At 22.8% G+C, this 24,455-nt stretch overlaps 1 protein-coding gene across 2 annotated transcripts in view; it reads left to right on the forward strand.

Annotated features, from left to right (window-relative positions):
• LOC117179882 (ribonuclease 3) overlaps nt 1-24,455 on the forward strand; it is a 75,283-nt gene extending 50,828 nt beyond the window's left edge. Inside the window, exons 9-12 of one of the 2 annotated variants that reach the window (XM_033372067.1) lie at nt 9,019-9,341; nt 15,613-15,758; nt 22,792-23,627; nt 23,708-24,455. In XM_033372067.1, the coding sequence (XP_033227958.1) occupies nt 9,019-9,341; nt 15,613-15,758; nt 22,792-23,627; nt 23,708-23,845 (1,443 nt within the window). In that variant the 3' untranslated portion in view covers nt 23,846-24,455. Of the gene's footprint in view, nt 1-9,018; nt 9,342-15,612; nt 15,759-22,791; nt 23,664-23,707 lie in introns of those variants that run through there. The other variant, XM_033372068.1, reaches the window with a different exon arrangement.

A 24,455-nucleotide genomic window follows, 5' to 3' on the forward strand; every position in this document is an offset into this window, starting at 1 on the left:
TAAACTGCATTTTGGGATAATAAATAAATTTTTTGAGGAATTTCATTGGCACCGTCGGAAGGAGGAGATCTTAAGCAATAAAAATATATGTGTCTCAATTTTGTCTATTGTCGAATAGTCTTAGTTATTGGCCGTTGAAAAGCAGTGTACCGGTAGTGGCGTTTTGGCCGTTTAAGGGTTAATAGAACGTTCCCATATTTCCCCTAAAAGTCCCAGGGTGGCCGCTGGACCGGAAATTTTTTGAGAGCGGGAAAAACCGGGAAATGACAAGGATTTTTTTTTTTACCGTGAATTTTATAAATTTGTAGAAGAATAATCTGTCCACGTGCGATTTCAACAGTTTTTAAATAATTAGTTGAATTGTTATGTTTTTCAATTATGTTATTATTTAGCTTACAATGCATAATTCAAAATTTTTTTACTCTAAAAATTTTGCATTTCAAATTGTTATTTTTAGCTTACATTTTTAATTTAAAGAATTTTAAATGCTTTCTTAAAAACTTGGACAAATAAAAAGTAAAAGCCTTTGATGTGTTTGATGTTTTTAAATTGATCTGAACTTTAAGTAATAAAAAGTGAACAAAAAATATTTGAGAAAACGATTTTAAATCAGTTCAAAATTTAAGAATTTTCAGATTTTAACGTTAAAACTTAAACGGTTTTAATTTGTAAGTCTTAGTCATGAAACAAATGTGAACGTGTGACTGAAAGTTTATAAACTATTGTCAACTTAAAAATAACTTTATAATAATATATTCTTAATTAAAGGATTTTATTAAATTTAAAATATTGTTATAGTCTAATGTATTCAATTTTTAAACCATTAAATTTGAATTTTTTAATAAAAAAAGATTAATTATTGAATATTTAGCAATATTTGAATTTTTGTTTAAGACAAGTAAATTGAAACCTAATATTTAAAAGTAAAGAATCTAACTGAATTGTTTGACATAGAAAACCTGGAATCGTTAAAATTTCCAAAAATGCTTAATTTGCAAGTGAAATTTTGATGTATAATTTAAAAATGAAAATTTGTAGAAAAAATTTGAGTAATTTTAAGAGATATTTAGGGGTTTTAAAAAGATTAAAAATTATCATGCAAATTTTAGAAAGTTTTCTTAAAATCTTCTAGAATCTTTTTTGACTATTTTGTTTAAATCTTTGAAAAACTTTGTAAATATTTTCTTAAAATAATTTTTTAACTTGAAAAGTTATTTTTAATTTTCCTAGGAATCTCAAGAAACTGTTTTTATTCTTTTGAAGGCTTTCAAAATCCGTGAAAAGAATCTAATTTTTTTGTTTAAAATCTGCGAAAACGTACATTTTGTTTTATATTAGGCTATCATTTCAAGTTTTACATTATGTTTTAATCTTTTCAAAAATTCTACATATCTCTTAAAATTACTCAAATTTCACCTACAAATAATAAATTTTCAATTGTTATTTATGCATTCAAATCGTAAAGAAAGTTTATAAAATTTGCAAGATTTCCTGAAAATTGTAGAAAAAATTCAATTCATTTTGACAGATATGTAGAAGTTCTGAAAAAATTTCCAAAATAATTTTAAATTTAAAGGAAATTTAAAACAACTTCTAGATTTCTCAAGATTTTGAAAAAAAATTTGTAAGCTTTCCAAGGATATTTAAACAATTTAAAAAGAAAATAATTGAATTTCTAATTTAAAAAGTTTCCAGTTAAAATTTTTTCAATTTTTGATGTTTCTAGCTTAAAATTCCTTAAAATTATATAATTTTGAAAATTTTAAAGTTCATTGATTGATTTTTTTAATTCAGAGCATTGAAAATGATAACCTGGATTTATATTTTTTTATATTGAAAAATGTTAGTACCTTCAACTTTTTATGCGTAAATTATTGAGCATTTGAATACCAAATTTTTTAATTAAAAACTTAAATTTCAATTTTAAAAGTTCCAAAATTTAACAGTTCCACTTTGAGTGCTTTCATTTAGCTCAGTTTTTATTACCTCAAGTGCGAAAATTTTTTAGCTTTAGAGTTCCATTTTTTTAATTTCATTGACCGTGAAAAAAGTTTGCGAACCGTGAAAAAAACAGGGAAATGACAGGAAATTTATTTCGTCGATTAAAACGGCCACCCTGAAGTCCCCTAATTTATTTTTCACCGCTAAAAATTCCCTATTTGGAGAATTTTCCTAAATGTCCCGAAATTTGCATAATATATCTGAAATCTTTAGACATATTTTTTAAATCTCGTAATGATTGTTTTTGAAAACCTGATTGGCTTTTTACTATTACTTGAAGTTGTTTTATATATTACATTGGAAATTTGGAAAATTAAATCTGTACAAATAATCCGCTTTAATAAGAAAAATCATGGGAAACCTTATGCAATTTAAGAAAGATTTGTGCTTTTTAATGCTCTTGTTAAATCCAAACGTTCAAATTATCTAATAAATAATTTAAAATATTGCACATGTTTTATGTTAGTGCTTTTCTCTGTAAATTAGTAATAAAAAAAATTAAATATAAAATCATGTAGTTTCGAGGACTTGAAAATTCTAAACATTTTAGATTTTTTTAGTTTTGGGTATGGCTGTTTTTAATCATACACTATAAGATTTCAATGATGAAATTTTTTCAACGATTTACGTTTTTTTAATAATTTAAACAAAATTTAGAAGATTTAAACAATTTGAATTATGTTAGTGTTTTCCGTCCAAAATTGGAAATAATTTTTTTTTTAATTAGGTTTACAAATCTAAACAATTTTATGTTATGTTAATTTATTTTTAAATTATTAGTATTTGTAATAAAAAGTTATTAGATTTCAAAGAACATTTACAATTTCAACAGATTTAGGCTGTGTTGGTTGTGTGGTCTGAAATTGTTATTTTTGAACAAAAATAATTAGATTTGAATCCAATGATTTTTATTAAAATTATCTGTACTTTAGGTATTAAAAAGTGATTAATAATTGATTTGACAAAAAGATTCTCAATCCGTTCCAAAGTTAAGAATTTCCAGATTTTAACATTAAAACTTAAACTGTTTTAATTCGAAAGTCTTAGCCATTAAAAAATGCAAACTTTATAAACTTTATAAACTATTTTGAACTTAAAAATTGCTTTATAATAATATATTCGTAATTAAAAGATTTTTTTCATTTTAAAATATTGTTCCAGTCTAAAATATTCAATTTTTAACTTATTCAATTTAAAGTTTTTAAATTAAGAAAAGAAGTAGCTATTTAATATTTAGCAATATTTTATCTTTAATGTTAGTCGAGTAAATTAAAACCAAATATTTATAAGTAAACAATTTAAAATTTCAATTTTTCTGTTTAAAAAATGTTTAATTTTTAAGTGAAATTTTTAAATCTTGATAGCAGTTGAACACAAAATATAGATTTTAGCAGATTTCAAACAAAAAATTTATAAGATTTTTAAGAATTATAAAAGGCTTGAAAAGAATAAAATCATTTTCTTAAGATTCCTAGGAAAATTGAAGATGATTTTTCATTTTGAATAATTGATTTAAAGCAATATTTGAAAAGATTTCCGAAATTGCTAAAAACGTATCTGGAGTATTTTAAAGATATTTTTTTTTAATTTGCAGGATTTTCTGAAAATTTTAGGAAAAATTTGATAAGTATCTTTTACAATGAATCGAATCTTTCCTACCATTTTTAAAAAATCTTGCAAATCTTTTAAAATATTCTTATCGAATTATTTTTCAAAATGAAAAATCATCTTCAAATTTCCTAGGAATCTTAAGAAAATGTTTTTAATCTTTCGAAGCCTTTCACAATTCTTGAAAAGCCTCAAATTCCTAAAAAAATCTTCAAGCTTTAAATTAAGTTTGAATGATTCCAAACTAAAAGTAACTCAAATTTTGTCCTACGCATGATAAGCAGAATTTTCTACAAATTATAGGACAATGCGATTCACTTTAAAAGATATTTAAAAGTTCTTAAAAATTTCAAACAACTTTTAAATTTCTCAAGATTTTGAAATATCATTTTCAAGCTTTTCAAAAATGTTTAAGCTGTTAAAAAAATTTAACTTCTAATTTAATAAGTGCTCAATTTACAACAATTTAAATTTTTAAATTTTTAATGTTTTTAGCCTAAAATTGCGTAAAAAAATATAATCTTAAGAATTGTATAGTGCATTGATTGATGGTTTAATTTATAAAAGTGAAAATGATATCGTGGATTTATATTTGTGGAACTGAATTTGAATCATTGACTTTTATAATTTATAAAAGTTAAAAATTCTCAATTTTCCTGTTTATCTGCATTTCATTTAAAATTGTTCAATTGAAAAGTGTTTATATCTAACTTCCATTTTATGCGGGTAAATTACTGAGGATTTGAATATAACACTTTTTAATTTAAAAACTTTTAATCTTCAATTTTAAATCATTTTAAACCCAAGAGTTCCGCTTTGAGTTCTTTAATTTCGACTTTATTTTTTATTACTTTAAATGGAAAAATGTTTAGCTTTAGAGTTCAAATTTTTAAATTTTATTGACCATGAAAAATGTTTCTGAACCGGGAAAAAGCTGGGAATTTTTTTCTTCGATTAAAACGGCTACCCTAAAATTAAAACCTTGAATAATTTCAAATTCTGTTAGTATTTTTTGGCACAGTTTGGCATTTATATTTAAAAATCTTCAGATTTTAAAGAAGATTCATAATTTTTTAAATTGGCATGTAAAAAAAATCATAGCTATTTGAACAAGATTTTTAATCATTGAACAAAATTGGTTTATAACAGTTTTTTTTTGTCCGAAATTGAAAATTTAAAGTTTTTTAAAATTATATTTGAAAGATTCACAACTTTAAAAAGATTAAACTATGTTGCCTTTTTTATCAGAATTTTGGAGCAATTTAAGGTTATTTAAAAGTTTTTTTTCTACATGAAATCTGTTATTTTAAACAAAAATCATTTAATTTTAAAGAATAATTACCATTTTTAACAACTAGGTTATTTTCCTGTGTTCAACCTGAAATTGGTATTTTTAAATAAAAATTGTTTGAATTAAATCCAATGATTTTTTGTTTAAAATAGTAAAATTTACAAGCCTAAATAATTTCACATTATGTTAGTGTTTTTTTTTTAGAAAATCACATTCGTATTAAAAAGTCATTAGATTTCAAAGAAGATTCATAATTTTTTAACCATTCTAAGTTACATTGGCGTCGTTAATCGACAATTGGTATATACAAAAAATCATCATTTAAACAAGATTTAGAATCTTGTTTATTGTTTTTTTTAGTTAGTGTTTTTCGTACGGAAAAAATTAAATTTTCAATAATTAAATTTTTCATGATCCTAAATTCATCATTCAATTTTCTACAGTTAAAATTTTACCTTTGATACCTTTGATTACCTTCGATTTTTTTCGAAAATAGTGTAATATTAATAAAACAATTTTTGGTGAATTACCGCAGAAAAATATTATATATTAATTCTGCACATGAGATATTAATTTTCATAAATTACCAAAAATGTTGTCGGAGAATTAAAAAAAAAAAATTATTTTAAATAATAAATACTATGAAATAATAACAATTTTGTTTTAATATTAATTTAAAAAAATTTTGAGATAAAAATAATAATCGCGCGTGTGTATATTTTGAATCAAATAGAAATCTTTTCCAGTTGATTAACGACTCCTTTTTTTAGAAATAATTAAATTTTCCAGATACTATCATTATTATAAACAAACTAAATATTTTAGAAAAATGATCATAATTACAAGAATTTTTGGTTCTAATTTTTTAAAAAAATACACATAACCATAAATCTTTGAGATCTCTTGAAGTCTTTAGAAATCTCTGAAAATCGTTTTAAACCCCTTGACATCTCTGGAAATTGTTTTGAAGTCTTTTCAATATTTTCGCATTTTTTTTATTATCAAATATTTAAAAATGCCGAATCTATATTATTCGCAATTGACAAAAATTTAAGTTTTTAAACCTTTATTTTTTTGAGTGAAATTAATAATACAATCTAATATATTAAAGCTCTAAAAGACCATCATTATAAGTAAACTAAATATTTTACAAAAAAAAAATAACTTTAAGTTCTAATATATTTTTTTCTTTTTTATAAAAATAGAAATATTCTAATTGACTGAAATCTTTGAAATATCTGAAAATCTCTTAAAATCTTTGAAATATATTTTGAAATCCTTTGCAATTTCTTTAAATTTAAACAAAATTTTATGCAATCTTTAAAATATATTGTCATTTCTATTATTTTTGCATATTTAAAAAATATGAAATCTACATAATTTATAGTTTTAAAATTTTCAGTTTCCATTTAAAAATACATTTATATTTCTTCAATCATAATTTTTTATGGTCGAGTAAAATTAAGAATAAATACGATATTTCCTTGAATTTTTAAATGCAATTATGAATCGATTAGGAATTTTTTTGCAGTCGACTAAGGAATCCTTTCTTATAAATTTAAACTGCAAATACCATCATTATAATCAAGAAAATATATTTTTTTAAGTCATAGTTTTAAGATTGTCAAATTCTAACATATATTTTATAAAAATAGAAATGATCTAAATAACTTTGAATTCAAACAATCGAATAAAAAATCATTTTCTAAACAATTTAGAAGTTTTGGAAAAATTCTAATAATAATTTATAACAAAATTACAGAATTCGAAAACAATTTTAGAAAAAATTTGAATAATTTCAAGAGTTTTAAAAGTTTTCAAAAGATTAAAAAAACTTTTTAAACAAACTGTAAATTTTTTAAGATTTTGAAAAAATGGCGAACCTTTTTAAAATTTTTGAAAGTTACTCTGAAAATGAAAAAAAAATTCTTATGATTCCTTGAAAATTTCCAAGAGACTTTTCAAGAAAAATGAAATTGCAAATAATAAGAGTAAATAAAAATTAATTTTCAAAGATTTCAAAAAATGTCAAAAGCTTTCTGAAAATTTGGAAAAAAATCTGCAACTATTTTGTTGAAAATTCGGTTTTTTTTTAAAATCAAATTCTACTCTTTTTAATTCAAAATTAAAATCTTTTTTAGTTTAAAAATTAAACTTGTTGAGAATTCTTTTTTTTTAACTTCAACAACTACTTGGTTAAAAGTTGAACTCCTTTGTTACAAAATTAACCATTTTGGTTGGAGATTCATCATTACAGCTTAAAATACATCTCTTTGGTTGTAAATGTAACTATTTCGTTGAAAATTAAAATATTTGGTTTAAAATTAACTTTTTTCACGAAAATTCATATTTTGGATTTAAAAATTTAACTATTTTGTAGAAAATTCGCCTATTTTCTTTCATTTTTTAGCAGTGCAACTGGTTGAAAATTAATATTTTTTGGTTGAGGCTTCAAGCATTATTTTGAAAAATCGTCTTTTTCTATAAGTTCAAATGTTTTTCTATTTAAAATTAAAATATTTTCTGGCAGAAATATTAATTATGCACTACATTTTTTGTTGAGAATTCATATTTTTTGCTTGAAAATGTAACCGTTTGATTAAAAATAATATTTTTCATTAAAAATTCATATTTTCGGGATAAATTTAACTGATTTGTAGGAAATTCGTTTCTTTTGATAGAAAACTCATGTATCTTGTTGAAAATTTATTTTTTTTTTTAGCAGAAAATGAATATCTTTTAATTGAGAATTCAACCATCTTGTTAAAAATTCTTCTTTTTGGGTTGAAAATCCAGCTGCTTTGGTTGAAAATTTAACATTTTTTCTTAATTTTATCGTTTCTGGGTAAAAATGTGACTGCTTGGTTGAAAACTATTCCGCTTTGGTTGAGGATTCAACTATTTTTCTCAAAATTTGTGAATTTGGTTGAAAAATTAACTGCTTCATTTAAATTTAAACACATTTTAAAATAAAAATTCATGTTTTGAAACTAAATAATTGAACTATTTTGTAGAAAAAAATGTCTATTTCGGTAAGAAGTGAATTTTTTTTGGGTAAAAATACAGCCATTTAAAAATTTAGCTTTTTTTAAATCGAAAATTTAACCAGTTTCTTAAAAATTCCTCTTTTTGGGTTGAAAATCCAACTTTTTTGGTAGAAAATTCAACGACTTTTTTTCAATTTGATATTTTTTGGGTAAAAATGTGACTCGTTGAAAACTATTTCGCTTTGATTGAGGATTCAACTACTTTTCTCAAAATTCGCAAATTTGGGTTAAAAATTAACTGCTTCATTTACATTTAAACACTTTTTAAAATAAAAATTCATACTTTGCAATTAAAAAATTTAACTATTTTGTAGAAAAAAACATCTATTTTGGTAAGAATTTAATTTTTGTTGTAAAAATACAGCCAGTTAAAGATGAAGCTTTTTTTAAATTGAAAATTCAACCATTTTCTTAAAAATTCCTATTTTTGGGTTGAAAATCCAACTGTTTTGGTATAAAATTCAATTATTTGGTTGAAAATTCAACAGCTTTTTTTAATTTGATATTTTTTGGGTAAAAATGTGATTGGTTGTAAAACACATTTTTTTTTGTAAAAATACAACTGGTATTTAACCATTTTGTTGAAAATTCGTCTTTTTTGATAAGTACAAATTTTTTAATTTAAAATTAAAATCTTTCTTGGTTGAAATATTAATCACGCTTTTCATTTTTTCTTAAGAATTCATATTTTTTGGTTGATAATTCATTTTAAAATATAAAAAAATTATTAAAAAGTAAAAATGATATTTTTTGGGATTCGTTGGATTATGAATTGAATTCCCATTTTTTGGGCATATTAATCAATTCTTGATTATAATTTGAAACTGCAAAATAACATAATTATAATAAGCAAATTAAATATTTTAGAAAATAAATCATAATTTAAACAATTTCAAGATCTAATATATAATTTTGGAAATAAATTTTTATAACATCATTAATTTTAAAAGATGTAATTTAAAATTGATCTACTTTCTCTAGTCCTCTAAGATCCTCTATTACCCGAAAAAAATACTTCAGGATATATCTACTATTATATTATTATATTAAATGGCAATTCTTTATTTTCAGCTACTGCGAAGTTCTCTTGTAAATAATAAAACGCAAGCGGTAGTGTGCGACGATTTAGGAATGACGCAGTATGCACTTTATGGAAATCCGAAAGCCGAATTGAAAACGAAAGACAGGGCAGATTTGCTCGAAGCATTTTTGGGAGCCCTTTACGTTGATAAGGGTTTGGATTACTGCCAGGTTTTCTGCGATGTTTGTTTCTTCCCTCGCCTTCAAGATTTTATTATGAATCAAGACTGGAACGATCCTAAGAGTAAATTGCAACAATGCTGCTTAACTTTGAGAACAATGGATGGTGGAGAACCCGATATTCCTGTTTACAAGTGAGTCATTTATCTCTTGAATAGAATTATTTTCAATGCCGGTTTTCCCATCAGGCAGTTCAAAATTGCCTTCAGCAATTTTTCTTCTTTTTTTTTCTCAGCAAATTCAGTAAATTCTTGACCGATTTTAGACTTTTTCTTGAGAAAAATTCTTCATTCATTTTTACAGGGACAATTTTGTATACAAATTTAAAACAATTCGTCATAAAAATAATATAAATATAATTTTCCTAACATTCTGGAGAAAATTCATAAATATTTTTCAAGATTTCAGATATATCGAATCAAAATTTAAACAGAAAGTACATTTTCATCCAAATAGATGAATTTTGGAACCAAAAAAGATTTGAATTTTAAATGAAAAACATTTTAACTTATCGAGAAAGACGAATTTTCAAGAAAATGGTTGAATACCAGTTGTATTTTTACAACAAAAAATTTTTTTAACCGAAAAGTATGAATTTTCATTAAGAAAGTGTTAAAAAATGTTGAAATTTATATGAAGTAGTTAATTTTTACAAAATCAAAAATCCTGAATTTTGAAAAAAAATAGTTGAATCTTTAATCGAAGTGAAATAGTTTTCAACCAAACTTCAACAAAACTTCAACAAAATTATTGAATTTTCTACTTAAACAGTTGGATTTTCAAACCAAAAAGAGGATTTTTTAAGAAAATTGTTGAATTCTCAGTTAAAAAAAAGCTTTATTTTTAACCGGCTGTATTTTTACCCAAAAAAATTAATTTTTTATCAAAATAGAAGTATTTTCTACAAAATAGTTTAATTTTTTTACCGAAAATTATGAATTTTCTTTTTAAAAAATGTCGAAATTTAAAAGTAGTCAATTTTTCAACTGAAAATTACGAATTTTGAAAAAGAATAATTAAATCCTCAATCAAAGCGAAATAGTTTCCAACCAAACAGTCACATTTTTACCCAAAAAAGATAAAATGTAAAAAAAATGGTTGTATTTCCAACCAAATAATTGAATTTTCTACCAAAATAGTTGGATTTTCAACCCAAAAAGAGGAATTTTTATGAAAATGGTCGAATTCTCAATTTAAAAATAGCTTAATTTTTAACCGGCTGTATTCTTACCAAAAAATAATTATTTTTTTTACCAAAATAGACGTATTTTCTACAAAATAGTTTAATTTTTTTACCCAAAATATGAATTTTCATTTTAAAAAATGTTGAAATTTAAAAGTAGTCAATTTTTCAACTAAAAATTACGAATTTTGAAACAAAAATTGAATCCTCAATCAAAGCAAAATAGTTATCAACTAAAGAGTCAGATTTTTACCCAAAAAGATCAAATTAAAAAAAATTGAATTTTTAACCAAATAATTGAATTTTCTACCAAATTAGTTGGATATTCAATGTGAAAAAGGCATTTTTTAGAAAACGGTTGAATTCTCAATGAAAAAAAAGTTTAATTTTTAACCGGCTGTAGTTTTACGAAAAAAAATTAAATTCTTATGAAAATAGACGTATTTTCTACAAAATAGTTACATTTTTTAACCCGAAAGTGTGAATTTTCATTGAAAAAAGTGTTGAAATTTAAATGTAGTCAATTTTTCAACTAAAAATTACGAATTTTGAAAAAAATTGAATCCTCAATCAAAGCGAAATAGTTTTCAACCAAACAGTCTCATTTTTACCCAAAAAGATAAAATGTAAAAAAATTGTTTAATTTTCAACCAAATAATTGAATTTTCTACCAAAACAGTTGGCGTTTCAAGCCAAAAAGAGGAATTTTTAAGAAACTAGTCGAATTCTCAATTTAAAAAAAAAGCTTCATTTTTAACCGGCTGTATTTTTACAAAAAAAAATTAATTTCTTACCAAAATAGACGTTTTTTTCTACAAAATTGTTAAATTTTTTAACCGAAAAGTATGAATTTTCATTTTAAAAAAGTGTTTAAAAAAGTATTGAAATTTATATGAAGTAGTTTATTTTTCAACCAAAAATCACGAATTTTGAACCAAATAATTGAATTTTCTACCGAAGTAGTTGGATTTTCAACCCAAAAAGAGGAATTTTTAAGAAAAATGGTTGAATTCTCAATTTAAAAAAGCTTAATTTTTAACCGGCTGTATTTTTACAAAAAAAATTAATTTTTTACCAAAATAGACGTATTTTCTACAAAATAGTTGCACTTTTTACCGAAAAGTATGAATTTTCATTTTAAAAAGTGTTAAAATTTAAGTGTAGACAATTTTTCAACTAAAAATTACGAATTTTGAAAAAAATAATTGAATTCTCAATCAAAGCGAAGTTGTTTTGAACCAAACAGTTGCATTTTCACAAAATAAAGATCTTTTTTTTATAATTGTTAAATTTTCAACCAAATTATTCATTTTTCTTAGATTTTCAACCCAAAAGAGGAGTTTTAGAGAAAATGGTTGAATTTTTAATTAAAAAAAAAACTTAATTTTTAACAGGCTGTATTTTTACAAACAAAATTAATTTCTTACCAAAGTAGACGTATTTTCTACAAAATAGTTAAACTTTTTAACCGAAAAGTATAAATTTTCATTTAAAAAGTGTTGAAATGTAAATATAGTCAATTTGTCAACTAAAAATCACGAATTTTGAAAAAAATAATGGAATCCTTAATCAAAGTGGAATAGTTTTCAACCCAACAGTCACATTTTTACCCAAAAATAGATACATTAAAAAAATGGTTGAATTTTCAATTAAAAAATATTAATTTTCTGCTAGAAAAGATGAATTTTCAACAAGATACCTAAGTTTTTAAATAAAAAATAAATTGTTAAATAAAAGTGGAAGTTAAATTTTCGATTAAAAAAATTAATTAAATACAAAATAAACAAATTCTTAAGAAATGAGTTAGTGTCATTTAAATAGAAAACTTTTAAACTAAAATGATGAATCTTCGACCAAAAAAGATTAATTTTTAAACAGTTCAATTTTTACCAAAAAAATCACTTTTTACCAATTCAATAGACAAAACAAACTTCAACAAAATAGACGAAGTTTCTACAAAATAGTTAAATTTTTTAACCGAAAATATGAATTTTCAATAAAAAAATATTATTTTAAACCAAATGGTTACATTTGCAACCAAAAAATATGAAGTCTCAACCAAAAATTTAGTGCATAATTAATATTTCTGCCAAAAAGATTTTAATTTTAAATAGAATAACATTGAAACTGATCGAAAAAGACGATTTTTCAAAATAATGCTTGAAGCCTCAATCAAAAAATATTAATTTTCAACCAGTTGCATTGCTAAAAAAATGAAAGAAAATAGGCGAATTTTCTACAAAATAGTTAAATTTTTTAACCCAAAATATGAATTTTCGTGAAAAAGTTCATTTTAAAACAAAAAGTTAAATTTTCAACGTAATAGTAACATTAACAACCAAAGAGATGAATTTTAAACTAGAATGATGTATCTCCAACCAAAAAGTTAATTTTTAACCATGGAGTTCAACTTTTAACCAAGTAGTTGTTGAAGTTTAAAAAAAAAGAGTTTTCAACAAATTTAATATTTAAACTAAAAAGGATTTTAATGTTGGATTAGAAAGAGTAGAATTTGATTTAAAAAAACAAATGAATTTTCAACAAAATAGTTGCAGCTTTTTTCCACATTTTTAGACAGCTGTAGAAGTTTTTTGAAATCTTTGAAAATTAATTTTTCTTTTCTTTTATTTATTTATGTGAAAGAAATTTAAAAAGCTCTTGAAACTTGAAACTTTTAAATTTTGTAGAAAATGATTCGAACTGTCCTAAAATGTTTGAAAAAATGTTTCAAATTAAAAAAAAAGCCTTAAAATCTTTCATGTTCTTTGGACATTTTTAGAAATTATTTGCAATTTCACATTTTGTTTTAAAATGTTTTTAAATCTTTTCAACGCCTTTAAAACTCTTTAAATTATTTGACTTTTCAATCAAATTGTTTTAGAATTCTGCAATTTTGTTTTAAATTATTTTTAGAATGTAAAATTTTTTTATAAATTAAACAAAAAATTATTCGAATTTTTCTTAACATTTTCGAAAATTTGTTTAAAATTTTTAAAATTGCCTCAAATCATTCATATTTTTTTAGATTTTTAAAAATCATTTGCAATTTCATTTTTCATAAAAAAATCATTTTTAATTTTCCCAGAAATCATAAGAAAATTGTTTCATTTTCTGAGTAACTTTCAAAATTCTGAAAAATTTTCGCCATTTTTTTCAAAATCTTAAAAAATATACATTTTGTTTTAAATTTTTTCAAAACTTAAAAAAATCTTTTTCAATTACTCTATTTTATCTAAAAGTGGTTTTAGAATTCTGCAATTTAAAAAAAATTATTTTTAGAATTGTTGCAAAACTACTCAATTTTGGAAAAAATTATTCGAATTTTTCCTACAATTAAAAAAAAAATGATTGAAAATTTCCTTAAAATCTTTCATATTTTTTTATATTTTTACAAATAATTTGCAATTTCATTTTTCATAATAAAAAATCATTTAAAATTTTCCCAGGAATCCTAAGATTTTTTTTTCATTTTATGAGTAACTTTTAAAATTCTTAAAAAGGTTCGCCATTTTTTCAAAATCTTAAAAATATACATTTTCTTTAAAATTTTTAAAATTGTTTTTAAATTGTTTTCCAATTATGCAAAATATTACAAATTGTTTTCATATCCTAAATATTCTTTTTTTACAATTTTCGGAATCTTTTGAAATGTTTAAAAATCTTTTTAAATATTTTTCAAATTACTTAAAAATGTCCCTTGAATAATTTCAAAACTTTAGATATGTTGTAAAATCTACATTTTGTTTTAAATCCTTAATTGTTTTTGGAATTTTTTCAAAACTTCAAAATATCTTTTTAAATAATTCGAACTTTTCCTACAATTTTGGAAAAATCGTTTAAAATTTAAAAAATTCTCTTAAAATCTTTCACCTTTATAATTCTAAACACCTTTATAAGCTTTTCTAATTTTCCCCTAAATTGTTTTAGAATTCTGCAAGATAATAAAAATTATTTTCAAATCTTGAAGATTTTTTATAGATAATTGTGGGAATCGTTTGAAATATTTTAAAATATTTTTAAATATTCTTTTTAAATTAATTTTTTTAAACAAGAAATCATTTCAAAAAATTCCCATATATCTTTTCGCCAGATATCTTGTTGTTGAAATCTCACAAAATCTACATTTTGTTTAATTTTTTAAAAATCTTTTCAAAACTTTTTAAACTTTTTCAATTATTCGAATTTTTAATCAAATTGTTTTAGAATTCTGCAATTTCGTTTGAAGTTATTTTTAGAATTAAAAAAAAATTATAAATAAAAAAAGATTATTCTAATTTTTCTTAACATTGTCGAAAATTTTTTAAAATTGTTAAAAAAAATGCCTTAAGTCATTCATATTTTTTTGAGAATCTTAGAAATCATTTGCAATTTCATTTTTGATATAATAAATCATTTTAAATTTCGTCAGGTATCCTAAGAAATTGTTTTTATTTTATGAGTAACTTTCAAAATTCTAGGAAAGCTTGGCATTTTTTCAAAGACAGAAAATTTGAATTTGATTTAAAAAAATGTAATCTCTCCAAACCTTCTAAACACCTTTTTAAATTAGTCTAATTTTTTCCAAAATTGTTTTAGAATTCTGCAAAATAACAAAAATTATTTTCAAATCTTGAAGACTCTTTTTAGAAAATTAAAAAAGTTTCTTCAAATCTACCGATTTCTATTTCGACCAGAAATCCATGACTTCACTTTTCTCGTCTCTTCGAAAGTGATAAGAAATTCACAAATTGTATTGTGAAAGCAGAATGTTTATTGTTACTATTTTATAAAAATTAAATTTATCTTTTTTATCAAGAATGTTTAGAAACACTCGGAAGTAAATTTTATTATCAAATAAAATGACGTGTTCGGAAAATTTTATTTCAAAAATCAAGTTTACAATAATGTTTTCTAACAAAATTTTATACGAGTTCTCGTGATTAAAAATTTTTAAGAAAATTATTATATAAACAAATGATCACTGTATACATTTATTGGCATCGCATTGCATCGCTGGCAACATAATTGAAGGCAAATTATTTATTTTTGCCTTTGAACGTCCATATGGGACATTTGCTTATATAATAAAAAATAAATAAATAAAAGAAGCAAAAGTGGTTAAAGAAAGTAAAAAATGGTTAAAATTGGGCCTCGTGGTTTATGGAAAAGCTCGCTAATTATAATAAAATTGTTTCCCAATTTGCAAAATATACAATCCTAATTTCCTAATTTTTTGTTTGCAGAGTTATTGAGTGCAAAGGGCCAACTAATACGAGAGTTTATACGGTTGCTGTTTACTTCAAAGGAAGGCGTTTAGCTAAAGCTTCTGGCCACAGCATTCAAGAAGCTGAAATGAATTCAGCAAAAAGGGCTCTTGAAAATTCTGAAGGTAATTTTTCTGTTCAAAATTATTTAATACTAGCACTAAATGCATACGTTGATTTATCTGGATTTTTATTTCATAACATTAAAGATATAAACAATTTTAAAATCCATTATTTAAGAAATTTTTAAATATCAAGTTTATACCATTTTAGAAACAATAATGAATAATTAACAGTTATGTTTTTCAATTACGCTGTTATTCAGCTTATAATGCATAATTCAAGATTTTTTTACTTTAAATATTTTTCATTTAAAATTTTTATTTCTCAGCTTACATTTTTAATTTAAAAAATTTTAAAATGCTTTCTTAAAGACTTGAACAAATAAACGCCTTTGATGTGGAAAATTTTGGATAAAAAACCTTTTTATTTAATAAATAAATTTTTTTTTAATTTGTCTGTACTTTAAGTAATAAAAAGTGAACATAAACGGTTTGACAAAACGATTTTAAACCAGTTCAAAATTTAAGAATTTTCAGATTTTAACATTAAATCTTGAACGGTTTCAATTTGAAAGTCTTAGTCAATAAAAAAATGTGAACGTGTGACTGTAAGTTGATCAACTATTTTCAACTTAAAAAAAAACTTCATAATAATATATTCTTAATTAAAGAATTTTATTAAATTTTATATATTGTTACAGTCCAAAATATTTAATTTTTACCCCATTCGGTTTGAAATTTTTAATTAAAAAAAAGGTTAATTATTGAATATTTAGCAATATTTGAATTTTTGTTGAAGACAAGTAAATTGACAACCAAATATTTAAAAGAAAAAAATCTTTAACTGAATTATTTGACATAAAAAACCTGGAATCGTTAAAATTTCGAAAAATTCTTAATTTGTAAGTGAAATTTTGATCTATAATTTAAAAATTAAAATTTGTAGGCCAAATTTGAGTAATTTGAAGAGATATTTAAGAGTTATAAAAAGATAAAAAATTATCATGCAAACTTTATAAAGTTTTATTAACATCTTTTAGAATCTTTTTTGGAAATTTTGTTTAAATGTTTGAAAAGCTTTTTAAATATTCTCTTAAAATAAGTTTTCAAACTGAAAAGTTATTTTTAGTTTTCCTAGGAATCTTAAGAAAATGTTTTTATTTTTTTGAAGCCGTTGACAATTCTTGAAAAGAATCTAATTTTTTTGTTTAAAATCTGCAAAAATCTACATTTTGTTTTATATCAGGCTATCATTTCAAGTTTTACATAAGGTTTGAATCTTTTCAAAACTTCTACATATATCTTAAAATAACTCAAATTTCACCTACAAATAATAAAAATGTTCAATTGTTATTTATACATTCAAATTATAAAGAAATTTTCTCAAATTTGCAGGATCTTCTGAAAATTGTTGAAAAAATTCAATTAATTTAACAGATATTTAGAAGTTTTGAAAAAATTTACAAAATAATTTTAAATTTAAAACAATATAAAAACAGCTTCTAGATTTCTCAAGATTTCGAAATAAAAATTTTAAGCTTTCCAAGGATATTTAAACAATTTAAAAAGAAAATAATTGAATTTCTAATATAATAATTTTAAAAGTTTGAAAAATGTTAGTACCTTCAATTTTTTACGCGTAAATTATTGAGCATGTGAATACAACATTTTTTAATTAAAAACTTTTGAATTTCAATTTTTAAAATTCAAAATTTAACAGTTCCACACACCGAAGTATAAAAAATTTAGGATTGGTAAAATTTGGTAAAAAGGATGATATAAAATGCAATCATTTGAAATTGACATTTTTTATTAGAAGCTCTAAATTTCTTTTTAATTTTAGACTCAATTTCGAAAACTGGACAATTTCAACGTGTTAACCATGAAATATTTGAAGATTATAATCACTGAAATTGAAATCTTTAAAATTCAAATCAATTTAAATTGCATTATTTCTAATTAAAAGCGTTAAATTTTAAATAATTGAAAATTAAAAACTTTTGAATAATTGAAGTTGTATCATTCCTAAATTATCGCTTGAAACTGAATAATTGAAAATCGACCGTTTTTAATCAGAAGTTCTCAAAATTGAACAATTTCATTAGAAACAAGCTGAAATTTTATTTAAAATTGAAGATTCTCGAAATTAAATAATTTTTGATTGAAACTTCAAAAATAGGACAATTTAAAAATATTAAAAATGGAATATTTGCAGATTATAATTTTGAAAGTTGGATGATTTAAAATTCAATGGAATGGAAATTGTATTATTTTTTATTAAAAGCCTTCAAAATTGAACAATTAAAAATTAAAAACTTTAGAATTTTCGATAATTAAACTTTAACCGTTTCTAAATCATAATTTAATTTAATTTAATTTTAATTGAAGATTCTCGAAATTGAGTGATTTCTGATTAAAATTTCGAAAATAGGACCATTTCAAAATATTTAAAATGGAATATTATGAAGTTATAATGTAAAAAATGGGATAATTTAAAATCAAAAGGAATTGAAATTGTATTATTACTAATAAAAAGCGTTCAACATTTAATAATTTAAATTTTTGAATTTTTAAAATTGGATCATTTAAAATTGAAAATAATTGAAGAACGTTTAAAATTATGCAATTATCAAGTTTTACTATTAAATATTCTGTAATTTTGATGATTTTCATTGAAAATTTCATCAATTCGGTATATTTAGAATTGAAAATTTGACTTTTGATTTTCAAAATCATTAGAATTTGGAAATTTTGATTTACGCATCTTTGAAACTGGAGATTTTTTAAATTTACAATTAAAATGTATGCATATTTCAACTTTTACAATGTTAAATTCTGTAATTTTGACGATTTAAATTTAAAAAAATTTTTTCAATTTGGAATACTAGGAATTTAAAACTTTACTTCTAATATTCAAGACTAGCAAAATTTAGGAATTTTATTTATATATCAAATTTGAAGTAGTTCAAATAACAAGTCGTAAACATTTAAGAATTTTTCTAATGTAAATCTTTAAAATGGATTTAATTGAATTTTAATTTGAAAAACTTTACTTTTAAAGTTCAAAATCATCCAAATTTAGGAGTTCTATTTATATTTCTATGAATTGAAGATTTTTTATTTGTAAATTGTAGAGCTTTGGATTAAAAATTTTTTAAATTCAGTATTTAATTTTTTTAATTTACAATTTAAAATTATACATGCCTTTAGTTTTATCATTAAAAATTGCAATAAAAATTTTTTAAATTTAAAAATTTTTATTTTAATGGAAAACCTTTAATTTTGATCTTCAAAATCATCTAAATTTAGGATTTTAAATTATATTGCGTTAAGATTGAAGAGTTTTCATTTTCAAATATTCAAAATTTACGAATTTTACCTTTTCGGTCCTCAAAATGGAAGTATTTGAAACTAAAAATGGTTCGAATTTATGTATTTTTTAATTACATTACTTTGAAATATAAATGTTTAAAATTGAGTAATTTTCACTTCTGTATTTTCAAAATGAAAGAATGATTGAAAAATGTACTTTTAACCCTCAAAATCATCAAAATATATGCCTTTTTACTTATGCAACTTCAAAAATTAACAGTTTTAATAAAAATTGAATAAATGCTTGCTAAAAAATGCGAAACACTTTTCATAAAAAGGGTTTGAGATACATTTCTTCAAATTAGAAGATTTATAATTCAAAAATGTAATTTTGATCTTCAAAATCATCAAAATATGTGAATTTTTAGCCAAAAGGTGATTTTTTTTAGCAAAAAGTTTAATTTGCCACCCAAAAAGAGGATTCTTTAAGTCAAAGAGAAATTTCAATCCAAAGAGGATGAATTTTCGACAAAAAAATGTGTCTTTTTAACAAAATAGTTGAATTCAGATTAATTCTGAAACAGAAATATGATACTTTTTTGTTTTGTTTTTGGTCAAAACAACTAACTTTTACTAAAAAAATATAAATTTTGAACCAAATAATGGATTTATGGAACCAAGAAATTAATTTTAAACAAAAAAAGGTGACTTTTTAAGAAACTAGTGGAATTTTCATTAAAATAATTATACTCTCAACGAATCTGTGGCGTTTTTAATTAAACACCAAAAATATAATATCAGACTTCAATAAAAATTATTAACTCTCTATCATAAAATGTGAATTTGTAAAAACTAAAAAAAAAGATTTTTTCCCCAAAAGATAAATTTTCTATCAATAAATATTAATTTTCTACAAAAGTATAAATTTTTGACCAAAAACGATGATTTTTCAAAAAAATCGTTGAATTTTCACAAAAAGTATGTTTTTTTAAGTAAAAGAGATTATTTCTTAAACAATAATGCAATAATTGACTTTTCAAATTAAAGGAATTAATTTTCAATAAAAAAATTAATTTTTTACAAAAGCATAAATTTTTGACCAAAAACTATGACTTTTTCAAAAAAATCGTTGAATTTTCACAAAAAGTATGTTCTTTTAAGTAAAAGAGATTATTTCTTAAACAATAATGCAATAATAGACTTTTCAAATAAAAGGGATTAATTTTCAATCAAAAAAGATACATTTTCAATAAAAAATATAAATATTTTACAAAAGTATTAATTTTCGACCAAAAACGATTACTTTTTAACAAAGGACTTTAATTTTCAACAAAATAATTAAATCTTTAAATAAATAGTAGAATTTGTAACCAAAAAGTAGAATTTTGAACCAAAAAAAATGATTTTTTTTAAATTCCACTACTTGGTTGAAAGTTGAACGAATTTGTTCAAAATTCATTTTTTTCGTTAAAGATTCGTAATTTTAGTTGTAAGTCCGTTTTTTGTTTAAAAAATAAAATTAACAATTCTTTTTGTTAAAAAAATGTTTTTTTTTTCTTGAAACTACAAATTCAAATATTTTGTTATAAAAGTCAACTGATTAATTGTAAATAAACTTTTTTGACGTTATTTTATGTTCTCGTTTCCAAAATTAAATTGTTTTATAGAGAATTAGGCTTTTTGTCTTGAAAATTCAACAAACAGTTTTTTGTTTTTAATTACAATTTTGTTGTGGAAATATTAGCCATAACATTTTTTGATAAACATTAATATTTTTGTTGAAAATTCAACAATTTGGTTAACATTAATTTTTATTCTTGACTGAAAAATTTTTCTTGGTGGAAAATTCTTTTTTTGGTAGAAACTTCATCACTTTTTGAGTTTTTGGTTAAAAATGCAACTTCTTAGATGAAGATTTATCTATTTTGGTCGAGGATTAGACTATTTTATTGAAAATGAAAAAATTTTGTATAAAATTCATCTATTCGTTACAAAATTCAACTTTTTTTGTAGAAAAATCGTTCTTTTTGCTGTTTTTTAAATTGAAAATTACTTTTTCTTGATAGAAATTCATCTACTTAATTTTTTTAGCAAAAATTGAAAATTAGTTCTCAGTGGAAATATAAATACTCCATTTTTCAGGGTGGCCGTTTTAATCGAAAAAAAAAATTTCCGGGTTTGTTTGTCTTCTTTAACATTTTTTTATCACCTATTTGCCACCTATTTTAGACAAAAATGTCACCATTTTTGACAATAGGTACTGTAATTACTGAAATTAAAAATATTGTTTCAGTCTAAATTATTCAATTTTTAACCCATTTAATTAAAAAAGTTTTGATTACGAAAAAGGATAATTATTTAATATTTAACAATATTTGACTTATAATTTAAGACGACTAAATTGAAGCAAAATATTTAAAAGTAAACAATTTAAAACTTAATTCTTTGACATAGAAAGCTTTGAATTGTTAAAATTTCGACAAGTTTTTAATATTTGAACGTTGCAATTTTTATTGTTCTATGTAATAAAATGTTTAATTTATAAGCGAAATTATCGAATTTTTATGTATAAATAATAATTGAACACGTATTATTTGTAGAAAAATTTGAGTCATTTTAAGAGATATTTAGAAAACTTAAAATGATATCAAGTAATTTAAACGAAGTTTGTGAAAAAAAATGTCAGAACTTTAAAACATTTTTTAAACTGAATAAAATTTTTCCTACAATTTTGAGAAAATCTTAAATTTTTTTTTAAAATCCTTAAATTCTTCTCGGGTCGTTTTTAATAATATTGAAAATCTCTTAATTTTTTTTTAAATATTCTGTAAAAGTAATTTTACAAAATGAATCATTTTCAATTTTTCTAGGAATTTTAATAAATTGTTTTTGTTCGTTTGGAGCCTTTCACAATTCGTGAAAAGCTTCTAAATTTTTTATAAACTGCAAAAATCTACATGTTGTTTTAAATTAGGTTGTACGTATTTGCACCGAAATTTCGTTATAAATAAACAAATTTTATATACCATTTTTGGTTGTAAACTGACTTTTTTTGTTAAAAATTCAACTATTTGTTTAAAAATTAAATTAATTTCTTTGAAAAACTGGCCTTTTTGGTAGAAAATTAATGTTTTGGCTTGAAAATTCAACTTTTCTATTAAAAACAGTTCTCTTTTGTGAAAAATAGTTTCTTTTTTCAATAGAAATTATACACTTCGTTAAAATTATTTGAAACTATTTAAAATGAAAATAATTTAATTTCTAATTTAAGAAATTTTAATTTGAAAAAATTTAAATTTTAAAATATTTAATGGCCTAAAATAACTGAATAATATAATTTTGTCCATTTTTAAAGTTCATTAATTGATTCTTCAATTTAAATTATTGAAAATGTTAACCTGGATTTATATTTTTGGAACCTAATCTAAATCTTTGAACTCTATAATTTATGAATGAAAAAAATTTGGAATTTTGCAGTAAAAATTCATTAAACTTGAAATTATTCAGTTGTAAACTGTTAGTAGTTTATACTTGTAAATTATTGCACATTTCAATAGAAAATGTTTTAATTTAAAAACTTTTAAACTTCACTTTTAAAAGATAAAAATTCAAGAGTTTCAGTTTGAATGTTTTAGATTTAGAATTTTATTGACCGGGCAAAATATTTGCGAACCGGGGAAAACCCGGGAATGTTGTTCTTTGATTAAAACGGTCACCCTGCTTTGATAAAAAAAAGTTTTAATTTCTAATTGGGCATTTTTCTAATTGTATATTTAATTTCCAGACCTGTTTCCGCAACTCGATCATCAGAAACGGGTAATAGCAAAGAGTATGAAACTCCAGCACTGGTCAAAAAATAAAGCCCGAATAGCAAAATCTTCGAAGCCAATCGAGCGCTCTGACGATTCCGACTCGAGTCAACATCGCAAAAGAAGAAGTCGAAGTCGCGAACACAAATCTGAATTCAGGTCTCGGAATCGCTACGACAGTTCCGATCGGAGAATGAGAATGTCCAAAGAATCCGTCACTAGTAGAAATAAAAGTTCAGAACGATCGAAAAAAAGTCCCGAACGATCTAGAAAGAGTTCCGAAAGATCAAGAAAGAGTCCCGACAGATCAAAAAGGACCTCTGAAAGTTCAAAAAGGAGTCCAGAACGATTGACAAAGGGTCCAGAAAGTCTCAACAGTCCAGAAATTCTCAAAAAGTGTTTAGAAATTTCGAAAAAGAGTCTAGAATATTCAAAAAGGAGTCTAGAAAATTGCAAGAAAGTTGCCGTCGAGACGGCACGAAAAAGGTGTGAAAGTGTGAGAAGAAGTTCCGAGAGAGACTCGAAGCGCCGAAGAGAAGATACAAATGAGAAAAAGCTGCGCGATCTTCATTTAAGTTCTAGTCCCGAGGAATTCCGTCTGGATTCCAAAAAAGCGTCGAGTCGCCATCACTATTCGGACACTTCGGACGACGATGCCGAGCGAAAACGGAAAATTTGGCGGAAATGCGGCGGCAAAAGCACAAAGCGAAAGCGGCACTCTGCTGAGGATAAAGATTTTAGTAGTCAGGACGAGAGTAATGTTCCTGAACAGTATAAAAGCAGTAATTTCACGAAACCGGCTGAAAAAAAGGTGAAAAGTTAGGATTAGGAAGTTATAAAAAAGACAGAAAGAAAAAAAAAAACAACAACCTTTTGCATTTTACTTTCTAGAAATCGGGGATGTATTCAGGGCAAAGAAAAGGAGATTTAATCGAGAGGAATAATTTCAGTGAAAATTCCCTTTCAACAGTGATATTGGGTTTAAAAAAATTTACATACCATAATCGTTTAGAAATTTTTGAAGACTGAGTTTAGTTATTTTATGAATATTCGACGGCTATTGTGGCTATTAAATCTTTGGGAAAATGACGAGTTTCGAGTGTGAGATTATGAGGGTTTTTTAAATTTGGAGAATATTCTGCCCTAGATATGTCCAGTTTTTTTTTTCGGAGACTTATTTGTGGATTCGAAAATACAGATTTAATTAGAAGTTCTTAGCTCTGTGCGTCAATCACACAACTGAAGGCGATAATATGGGCCTACAATTTTTTTTTTTCAAATTTCTATTTTATTTTTGTCTAGAATTCTCTAAAAACAAGGAAAATATGGTGATTTTATCACGAAAAATGAGAGAAATTGATTTTTTTTAAAGTAAAAATTGAGGTGGGTACTATTTTTAATTAAATTTTAAACGCATTTTTAACAAAATAGTTGAATTCTCAACCAAAACTGATTAATTTTCTAGAAAAATATAATCAGGCGAATACGGTTACTAATTATAATAATTTTTATAATTATTTAGAAGCTGAAAATATTTATGCAGGTTTTTTTGGAACATTTTAAAAATTATAATATTATTTTTTAAAGTCTGCCTGCTACGTGGACATATTCTTATTTTTTATTCCTAATGTTATTTTTT

The sequence above is a fragment of the Belonocnema kinseyi genome, chromosome 9 (genome assembly GCF_010883055.1).
Source record: "Belonocnema kinseyi isolate 2016_QV_RU_SX_M_011 chromosome 9, B_treatae_v1, whole genome shotgun sequence".
In the NCBI taxonomy this organism is placed as follows: Eukaryota; Metazoa; Arthropoda; class Insecta; order Hymenoptera; family Cynipidae; genus Belonocnema; species Belonocnema kinseyi.